At 55.8% G+C, this 10,836-nt stretch overlaps 1 protein-coding gene across 1 annotated transcript in view; it reads right to left on the reverse strand.

Moving 5' to 3' along the window:
- LOC147684242 (putative cation-transporting ATPase 13A4) overlaps window positions 1-9,796 on the reverse strand; it is a 249,194-nt gene extending 239,398 nt beyond the window's left edge. The window contains exon 1 of the mRNA XM_086944644.1: window positions 9,612-9,796. Within this exon, the coding sequence (XP_086800770.1) occupies window positions 9,612-9,674 (63 nt within the window). The 5' untranslated portion in view covers window positions 9,675-9,796. The remainder of the gene's footprint in view (window positions 1-9,611) is intronic.
- Between the last annotated feature and the right edge of the window lie 1,040 nt (window positions 9,797-10,836).

Raw genomic sequence — 10,836 nt, forward strand, 5'->3', positions numbered from 1 at the left:
GACGTGTGTAGCCTCTGTGAGTTCAGAGCTCCCACAGGTGAGTGCTGGACGTGTGTGGCCTCTGTGAGTTCAGAGTGCCCACAGGTGAGTGCAGGACGTGTGTGGCCCCTCTGTCAGGTCAAAGACCCACAGGTGAGGGCTTAACGTGTGTGGCCTCCGTAAGTTCAGAGCGCCCACTGATGAATGCTCAGAGGTGAGTGCTGGACGTGTTTGGCCTCTCTGTGAATTCAGAGCGCCCACAGGTGATTGCTTACAGGTGTGTGCTGGACGTATGTGGCCTCCTTGAGATCAGAGCGTCCACAGGTGAGTGCCCACAGGTATGGGCTGGACGTGTGTGGCCTTCGTGAGTTCAGAGCGCCCACTGGCAAGAGCTGCCAGGTGAGTGCTGGACGTGTGTGGCCTCTGTGAGTTCAAAGCGCCCACAGGTGAGTGCTAGACGTGTGTGGCCTCTCTGTGAGTTCACAACCTCCACAGCTGAGTGTCCACAGGTGAGTGCCAGACATGTGTTGGCTCTCTCGGAGCAGAGTGCCCACAGGTGAGTGCTGGACTTGTGTGGCCTCTGTGGGTTCAGAGCGTCCACAGGTGAGTGCTGGACGTGTGCGGCCTCTGTGGGGTCAGAGCACCCACAGGTGAGTGCTGGACGTGTGTGGCCTCTCTGTAAGGTCAGAGCACCCACAGGTGAGTGCTTAACGTTTGTGGCCTCTCTGTGAGTTCAAAGCACCCACAGGTGAGTGCTCACAGGTGAGTGTTTAACGTGTAGGGCCTCTCTGTGAGTTCACAGCACCCACTGGTGAGTGATCACAGGTGAGTGCTTAACGTGTGTGGCCACTCTGTGAATTCACAGCACCCACAGGTGAGTGCTCACAGGTGAGTGCTTAACGTGTGTGGCCTCTCTGTGAGTTCAGAGCCGCCACAGGTGATAGCTGGAAATGTGTGGCCTCTCTGTGAGTTCAGAGCACCCAAGGGTGAGTGCTGGACGTGTGTGGCCTCTCTGTGAGCTCAGAGCACCCACAGGTGAGTGCTCGCAGGTGAGTTCTTAACGTGTGTGGCCTCTCGGCGAGATCAGAGCGCCCACAGGTGAGTGCTTAACGTGTGTGGCCTCTCCGTGAGTTCAGAGAACCCACAGGTGAGTGCTTAACTTGTGTGGCCTCTCTGTGAGTTCAGAGCATCCACAGGTGAGTGCTCACAGGTGAGTGCAGGACGTGTGTGGCCTCCGTGAGTTCAAAATGCCGACGGGTGAGTGCTCACAGGAGAGTGTCAGAAATGTGTGGCCTCTCTGTGAGGTCACAGCACCCACAGGTGAGTGCTCACCGGTGAGTGCTGGACGTGTGTGGCCTCTGTTTGAGTTCAGAGCACCCACAGGTGAATGCTTGACAAGTGTGGCCTCTCTGTGAGGTCACAGCACCCACAGGTGAGTGCTCACAGGTGAGTGCTGGACGTGTGTGGCCACTCTTTGAGATTAGAGAGCCCTCAGGTGAGTGCTGGACGCGTGTGTCCTCTCTGTGAGTTCGTAGCACCCATATGTGAGTGCTAGACGTGTGTGGCCTCTCTGTGAGGTCACGGCACCCACAGATGAGTGCCCACAGGGGAGTGCTGGAAATTTGTGGCCTCTGTGAGTTCAGAGTGCCCAAGTGGGTGAGTGCCCACAGGTGAGGGCAGGACGTGTGTGGCCTCTCTGTGAGTTCATAACACCCACAGGTGAGTGCTCACAGGTGAGTGCTAGACGTGTGTGGCCTCTCTGTGAGGTCAGAGCATCCACAGGTGAGTGCAGGACGTGTGTGCCCTTGCTGTGAGTTCAGAACGCATGCAGGTAAGTGCAGGATGTGTGTGGCCTCTCTGTGAGGTCAGAGCACCCACAGATGAGTGCTCACAGGTGAGTGCAGGAAGTGTGTGGCCTCTCTGTGAGTTCACAGCACCCACAGCTGAGTGTTCACAGGTGAGTGACAGACATGTGTGGCCTCTGTCGGTTCAGAGCGCCCACAGGTGAGTGCTGAATGTGTGTGGCCTCTGTGGGTTCAAAGCGCCCACAGGTGAGTGCTGGACGTGTGTGGCCTCTGTGGGTTCAGAGCACCCACAGGTGAGTGCTGGATGTGTGTGGCCTCTTTGTGAGGTCAGAGCACCCACAGGTGAGTGCTTAACGTGTGTGGCCTCTCTGTGAGTTCACAGCACCCACAGGTGAGTGCTCACAGGAGAGTGTTTAACTTGTGTGGCCTCTCTGTGAGTTCACAGCACCCACAGGTGAGTGCTCACAGGTGAGTGCTTAACATGTGTGTCCTCTCTATGAGTTCAGAGCCGCCACAGGTGACATCTGGACGTGTGTGGCTTCTCTGTGAGTTCAGAGTGCCCACAGGTGAGTGCTGGACGTGTGTGGCCTCTGTGAGTTCAGAGCTCCCACAGGTTATTGCTGGACGTGTGTGGCTTCTCTGTGAGTTCAGAGTGCCCACAGGTGAGTGCTTAACGTGTGTGGCCTCTCTGTGAGTTCACAGCACCCACAGGTGAGTGCTCATAGGAGAGTGCTTAACTTGTGTGGCCTCTCTGTGAGTTCACAGCACCCACAGGTGAGTGCTCACAGGTGAGTGCTTAACATGTGTGGCCTCTCTATGAGTTCAGAGCCGACACAGGTGACATCTGGACGTGTGTGGCTTCTCTGTGAGTTCAGAGTGCCCACAGGTGAGTGCTGGACGTGTGTGGCCTCTGTGAGTTCAGAGCTCCTACAGGTGATTGCTGGACGTGTGTGGCCTCTGTGAGTTCAGAGTGCCCACAGGTGAGTGCAGGACGTGTGTGGCCTCTCTGTCAGGTCAAAGACCCACAGGTGAGGGCATAACGTGTGTGGCCTCCGTAAGTTCAGAGCGCCCACTGATGAATGCTCAGAGGTGAGTGCTGGACGTGTTTGGCCTCTCTGTGAATTCAGAGCGCCCACAGGTGATTGATTACAGGTGTGTGCTGGACGTATGTGGCCTCCTTGAGATCAGAGCGCCCACAGGTGAGTGCCCACAGGTATGGGCTGGACGTGTGTGGCCTCCGTGAGTTCAGAGCGCCCACTGGCAAGAGCTGCCAGGTGAGTGCTGGACGTGTGTGGCCTCTGTGAGTTCAAAGCGCCCACAAGTGAGTGCTAGACGTGTGTGGCCTCTCTGTGAGGTCACGGCACCCACAGGTGATTGCCCACAGGGGAGTGCTGGAAGTGTGTGGCCTCTGTGAGTTCAGAGCGCCCACAGGTGAGTGCCTACAGGTGAGGGCTTGACGTGTGTGGCCTCTCTGTGAGGTCAGAGCATCCACAGGTGAGTGCAGGACGTGTGTGCCCTCTCTGTGAGTTCAGAGCGCATGCAGGTAAGTGCAGGATGTGTGTGGCCTCTCTGTGAGGTCAGAGCACCAACAGGTGAGTGCTCACAGGTGAGTGCAGGACGTGTGTGGTCTCTCTGTGAGTTCACAGCATCCACAGCTGAGTGTCCACAGGTGAGTGCCAGACATGTGTTGGCTCTGTCGGTTCAGAGTGCCCACAGGTGAGTGCTGGACGTGTGTGGCCTCTGTGGGTTCAGAGCGTCCACAGGTGAGTGCTGGACGTGTGCGGCCTCTGTGGGTTCAGAGCACCCACAGGTGAGTGCTGGACGTGTGTGGCCTCTCTGTGAGGTCAGAGCACCCACAGGTGAGTGCTTAACTTTTGTGGCCTCTCTGTGAGTTCAAAGCACCCACAGGTGAGTGCTCACAGGTGAGTGTTTAACGTGTAGGGCCTCTCTGTGAGTTCACAGCACCCACTGGTGAGAGCTCACAGGTGAGTGCTTAACGTGTGTGGCCTCTCTGTGAGTTCAGAGCCGCCGCAGGTGACAGCTGGAAATGTGTGGCCTCTCTGTGAGTTCAGAGCACCCAAGGGTGAGTGCTGGACGTGTGTGGCCTCTCTGTGAGCTCAGAGCACCCACAGGTGAGTGCTCGCAGGTGAGTGCTTAACGTGTGTGGCCTCTCAGAGAGATCAGAGCGCCCACAGGTGAGTGCTTAACGTGTGTGACCTCTCCCTGAGTTCAGAGAACCTACAGGTGAGTGCTTCACTTGTGTGGCCTCTCTGTGAGTTCAGAGCATCCACAGGTGAGTGCTCACAGGTGAGTGCAGACGTGTGTGGCCTCCGTGAGTTCAAAATGCTGACGGGTGAGTGCTCACAGGAGAGTGTCAGAAATGTGTGGCCTCTCTGTGAGGTCACAGCACCCACAGGTGAGTGTTCACAGGTGAGTGCTGGACGTGTGTGGCCTCTGTTTGAGTTCAGAGCACCCACAGGTGAATGCTTGACATGTGTGGCCTCTCTGTGAGGTCACAGCACCCACAGGTGAGTGCTCACAGGTGAGTGCTGGACGTGTGTGGCCACTCTGTGAGTTTGTAGCACCCATAGGTGAGTGCTAGACGTGTGTGGCCTCTCTGTGAGGTCACGGCACCCACAGGTGAGTGCCCACAGGGGAGTGCTGGAAGTTTGTGGCCTCTGTGAGTTCAGAGTGCCCAAGTGGGTGAGTGCCCACAGGTGAGGGCAGGACGTGTGTGGCCTCTCTGTGAGTTCATAACACCCACAGGTGAGTGCTCACAGGTGACTGCTAGACATGTGTGGCCTCTCTGTGAGGTCAGAGCATCCACAGGTGAGTGCAGGACGTGTGTGCCCTTGCTGTGAGTTCAGAAAGCATGCAGGTCAGTGCAGGATGTGTGTGGCCTCTCTGTGAGGTCAGAGCACCCACAGATGAGTGCTCACAGGTGAGTGCCGGACGTGTGTGGCCTCTCTGTGAGTTCACAGCACCCACAGCTGAGTGTCCACAGGTGAGTGACAGACATGTGTGGCCTCTATCGGTTCAGAGCGCCCACAGGTGAGTGCTGAATGTGTGTGGCCTCTGTGGGTTCAAAGCGCCCACAGGTGAGTGCTGGACGTGTGTGGCCTCTGTGAGGTCAGAGCACCCACAGGTGAGTGCTTAACGTGTGTGGCCTCTCTGTGAGTTCACAGCACCCACAGTTGAGTGCTCACAGGAGAGTGTTTAACTTGTGTGGCCTCTCTGTGAGTTCACAGCACCCACAGGTGAGTGCTCACAGGTGAGTGCTTAACATGTGTGTCCTCTCTATGAGTTCAGAGCCGCCACAGGTGACATCTGGACGTGTGTAGCTTCTCTGTGAGTTCAGAGTGCCCACAGGTGAGTGCTGGACGTGTGTGGCCTCTGTGAGTTCACAGCTCCCACAGGTGATTGCTGGACGTGTGTGGCCTCTGTGAGTTCAGAGTGCCCACAGGTGAGTGCAGGACATGTGTGGCCTCTCTGTCAGGTCAAAGACCCACAGGTGAGGGCTTAACGTGTGTGGCCTCCGTAAGTTCAGAGCGCCCACTGATGAATGCTCAGAGGTGAGTGCTGGACGTGTTTGGCCTCTCTGTGAATTCAGAGCGCCCACAGGTGATGCTTACAGGTGTGTGCTGGACGTATGTGGCCTCCTTGAGATCAGAGCGCCCACAGGTGAGTGCCCACAGGTATGGGCTGGACGTGTGTGGCCTCCGTGAGTTCAGAGCGCCCACTGGCAAGAGCTGCCAGGTGAGTGCTGGACGTGTGTGGCCTCTGTGAGTTCAAAGCGCCCACAAGTGAGTGCTAGACGTGTGTGGCCTCTCTGTGAGGTCACGGCACCCACAGGTGATTGCCCACAGGGGAGTGCTGGAAGTGTGTGGCCTCTGTGAGTTCAGAGCGCCCACAGAGTGCCTACAGGTGAGGGCTGGATGTGTGTGGCCTCTCTGTGAGGTCAGAGCATCCACAGGTGAGTGCAGGACGTGTGTGCCCTCTCTGTGTGTTCAGAGCGCATGCAGGTAAGTGCAGGATGTGTGTGGCCTCTCTGTGAGGTCAGAGCACCAACAGGTGAGTGCTCACAGGTGAGTGCAGGACGTGTGTGGTCTCTCTGTGAGTTCACAGCATCCACAGCTGAGTGTCCACAGGTGAGTGCCAGACATGTGTTGGCTCTGTCGGTTCAGAGTGCCCACAGGTGAGTGCTGGACGTGTGTGGCCTCTGTGGGTTCAGAGCGTCCACAGGTGAGTGCTAGACGTGTGCGGCCTCTGTGGGTTCAGAGCACCCACAGGTGAGTGCTGGACGTGTGTGGCCTCTCTGTGAGGTCAGAGGACCCACAGGTGAGTGCTTAACGTTTGTGGCCTCTCTGTGAGTTCAAAGCACCCACAGGTGAGTGCTCACAGGTGAGTGTTTAACGTGTAGGGCCTCTCTGTGAGTTCAGAGCACCCACTGGTGAGTGCTCACAGGTGAGTGCTTAACGTGTGTGGCCTCTCTGTGAGTTCAGAGCCGTCACAGGTGACAGCTGGAAATGTGTGGCCTCTCTGTGAGTTCAGAGCACCCAAGGGTGAGTGCTGGACGTGTGTGGCCTCTCTGTGAGCTCAGAGCACCCACAGGTGTGTGCTTAACGTGTGTGACCTCTCCGTGAGTTCAGAGAACCTACAGGTGAGTGCTTAACTTGTGTGGCCTCTCTGTGAAATCAGAGCATCCACAGGTGAGTGCTCACAGGTGAGTGCAGGACGTGTGTGGCCTCCATGAGTTCAAAATGCCGACGGGTGAGTGCTCACAAGAGAGTGTCAGAAATGTGTGGCCTCTCTGTGAGGTCACAGCACCCACAGGTGAATTCTCACAGGTGCGTGCTGGACGTGTGTGGCCTCTGTTTGAGTTCAGAGCGCCCACAAGTGAATGCTTGACATGTGTGGCCTCTCTGTAAGGTCACAGCACCCACAGGTGAGTGCTCACAGGTGAGTGCTGAACGTGTGTAGCCTCTCTGTGAGATTAGAGAGCCCTCAGGTGAGTGCTGGATGTGTGTGTCCTCTCTGTGAGTTCGTAGCACCCATAGGTGAGTGCTAGACGTGTGTGGCCTCTCTGTGAGGTCACGGCACCCACAGGTGAGTGCCTACAGGGGAGTGCTGAAAGTTTGTGGCCTCTGTGAGTTCAGAGTGCCCTAGTGGGTGAGTGCCCACAGGTAAGGGCAGGACGTGTGTGGCCTCTCTGTGAGTTCATAACACCCACAGGTGAGTGCTCACAGGTGAGTGCTAGACGTGTGTGGCCTCTCTGTGAGGTCAGAGCATCCACAGGTTCGTGCGGACGTGTGTGCCCTTGCTGTGAGTTCAGAACGCATTCAGGTAAGTGCAGGATGTGTGTGGCCTCTCTGTGAGGTCAGAGCACCCCCAGATGAGTGTCCACAAGTGAGTGACAGACATGTGTGGCCTCTGTCGGTTCAGAGTGCTCACAGGTGAGTGCAGGACGTGTGTCGCCTCTCTGTGAGTTCACAGCACCCACAGCTGAGTGTCCACAAGTGAGTGACAGACATGTGTGGCCTCTGTTAGTTCAGAGTGCCCACAGGTGGGTGCTGGACGTGTGTGGCCTCTGTGGGTTCAAAGCACCCACAGGTGAGTGCTGGACGTGTGTGGTCTCTGTGGGTTCAGAGCACCCACAGGTGAGTGCTGGACGTGTGTGGCCTCTCTGTGAGGTCAGAGCACCCACCGGTGAGTGCTTAACGTGTGTGGCCTCTCTGTGAGTTCAAAGCACCAACAGGTGAGTGCTCACAGGTGAGTGCTTAACATGTGTGGCCTCTCTATGAGTTCAGAGCCGCCACAGGTGACAGCTGGACGTGTGTGCCTTCTCTGTGTGTTCAGAGCACCCAAGGCTGAGTGCTGGACGTGTGTGGCCTCTCTGTGAGTTCAGAGCACCCACAGGTGAGTGCTTAACTTGTGTGGCCTCTCTGTGAGTTCAGAGCATCCACAGGTGAGTGCTCACGGGTGAGGGCAGGACGTGTGTGGCCTCCGTGAGTTCAAAACGCCGACGGGTGAGTGCTCACAGGAGAGTGCCAGAAATGTGTGGCCTCACTGTGAGGTCACAGCACCCACAGGTGAGTGCTCACAGGTGAGTGCTGGACGTGTGGCCTCTCTGTGAGATCAGAGAGCCGACAGGTGAGTGCTCACAGGTGAGTGCTGGATGTGTGTGGCCTCTCTGTGAGGTCACAGCACCCAGAGGTGAGTGCTCACAGGTGAGTGCTTAACGTGTGTGGCCTCACATGAGTTCCGAGCGCCCACAGGTGAGTGCTCAAAGGTGAGTGCTTAACGTGTGTGGCCTCTCTGTGAGGTCACAGCACCCAGAGGTGAGTGCTCACAGGTGAGTGCTTAACGTGTGTGGCCTCACATGAGTTCCGAGCGCCCACAGGTGAGTGCTCACAGGTGAGTGCTTAACGTGTGTGGCCTCTCCATGAGTTCAGAGCGCCCACAGGTGATAAACTGAGAGCAGCGCATTCCAGAAATTAGAAACGCAGCTACAATCCACATGCAGGTATCGAGTACTAGCCAGCGGACTTTTGGTCTCACTTTTCGACCATGAGTTACCGAGAAACATAGCACAGCCGTATCTTTTAAGCTCCACCGATCCGCAGCATCCAGCGCTGGGTTCCAGCCCTCCCTCGCCCTCGTTGGACAGCCACAGAAGGTGTTTTGGCTTTGAGTTTAGAGGAGGATTAAATGCAATCAAGCTGTATAGATTGAGAGTCACCGCGCCTCATTTTTCACAGTCGGAAGCTCGGTGTGATACTGAGCAAAAACGAAATGACCAATCCCTCCTGTGTAGACAGGCTCTGTATTACTTCATGGGGACCGCGTGCGGGGGAGCGTGGCCCAGGGGCCACACCGCTCACTAAGGACCAACGTTTCTCGCTCTTTAAATACCCTCGCTCTTCACCACTCGAGAGACATGGTGTGATCCTGGGCATATCGCTTGATCTACGTGCCTTTCTGCGCCTAAACTTCACATTACGGGGAGCGCCTAGAAACAGGTTCTGCCTCCGTTTTTAAGCACTTCATGAATAAAGCCGGGTCGACCTGTTGAACTTGGAAGCGTCTGCTGAGGCAGGCAGCTGAGCTGTACAATCCTCCTCGGGGAACAGAACACAATCCCAGCGCCTCGCAGCAGAGCCCGGCCGTGGGAGCTGCATTGAACAGGTGCACAGGGGCTGCATAGGTTCGGTCACAATGGGGTAACCCAGTGTCCCTCAGAATATGGGCAGTATCAACATAGATAAACAATCGGTTCTGTTGGGTGCGTATTATTTCTTCAAATTTTGGCAATTTATCCAAGCATTTTCAAGCGAATTAATCCAAAGAAATGTAAATCCAACCATCTAGGGTATCACATAAGCTTTTTATAAATGGTATTCATCTATAAGTACTCTTATTCACATATTTACAAGGCTGTTGCCAGTACAGGGTGACGCATAAAGTGAAGAAAGTGACTTTTCAGAGGCTGCAAAGAGCACACACAGGACGCAGAGATGCCCCGGGCCCGGCCTCAGCCAGTCTTACCATCTCGGTGTCCTCGCCTCGGGTGAGCAGGGGCCAGGGGGGCATCGCTAGTGTCAGCCTTACCACCTCGGTGTCCTCGCCTCGGGTGAGCAGGGGGGCATTGCTAGTGCCAGTCTTACCATCTCGTTGTCCTCCCCTCGGTTGAGCAGGGGGGCATTGCTAGGGCCAGCCTTACCACCTCGTTGTCCTCCCCTCGATTGAGCAGGGCATTGCTAGTGCCATCCTTACCATCTCGCTGTCCTCGCCTCGGGTGAGCAGGGGGCATTGCTATGCCAGTCTTACCATCTCGTTGTCCTCGCCTCGGTTGAGCAGGGCAGCGCTGCGCTTCTCCGCCTCGTCCTCCATCCCAGATGTGTGAGGTGCCCTCTCGCCGCTGCCCGAGAGGAGCCTCCTCACCCTGCCGCCCGTCTGCCTGGAAGTGCGCGCTGCCTCCTCCCAGCCTGCTTCTTGTGCGCACACGCCCTCCCTTGAAGGAGCCGGCGGTGCCAGCGCCTCCTAAAACGAAGGGCTTGAGCCGTGTGAGCTGAGACTCGAGCCGTGTGTGTTCTTGGGAAGAGAGGCCTGTGGGTCCCTATGGGAGGCCCCGTGGGTGCCAGGAGAGAGCCCTGGGCGGGCCTTCGCGTCTGCCCTATATGTGTCTGTGTGTCTTTATTACTGGAGGGTTGTGTGCACCTGTGGCTGTGGCCTGCACACCTCATGGTTTACAATCAATAAACAATACAAAAGAACGCCGAGCAATTGTTTGTGTATTGAGGACTGTCAGAGATTGCCCCCCCCCCCCCCCCCCGCGAGTTTCCCAGCACCGGCTGAAACTGTGTGTGTTCTGGAGAAGAGTGCGTCAGAATAAACACTTAATTTCCTCCGAAAGACGGCTTATCTTCTGTCCTCAAAGGAATCGATGGGGGGTCACAGGTGGTTCACAGCACAGTGGGGGTTCGGATTGTGCACGGGTGACGCGCTTTACCGATCACCCTTTGTTTTAAAGAAAGACAACGCTTCCCATGAACACTGGGTGTGAAACGCACCGACAGGTCAGAGGAAATCTCGGGCAACTTCCTGGTTCCAAGCAAACAAGGCGAACATCCCCAAATGTCTTGATTTGTAATTGCATTTATTTAGTGCCTAATACTCATGACAGGGGTAATAAGCTCTAAATAAATGCTAACAAGGGAAGTCTTTAAAAAATAAATAAATAAAGTAATGTTCCATCCAGCCGTCCAGACTTTTCTGTCAATAGCAAGGGGGGTGGTGGGGGGATTTGTGATTTTAGTTCTCAAAGTGCTAAGTACTGACTCAAACAGAAGAGCATGCAAAATCATGCTGGCAACATAGGAGTGGGCTGAATGGATGGCGAAGAGGGCGCGTGGGTAGCAGTCCCAATCCTCTGGGTGAAATGTCCCTGGCTGCCTGCCGTCTTTCGTTTGTGAATTCTATATCGAGCAAACATAGGCCAAAGGCATCAAGGCGCTTTACATGAGCACGAGATTACACTACGCAAAATAACATT

The sequence above is a fragment of the Lissotriton vulgaris genome, chromosome 11 (genome assembly GCF_964263255.1).
Source record: "Lissotriton vulgaris chromosome 11, aLisVul1.2, whole genome shotgun sequence".
Lineage (NCBI taxonomy): Eukaryota > Metazoa > Chordata > Amphibia > Caudata > Salamandridae > Lissotriton > Lissotriton vulgaris.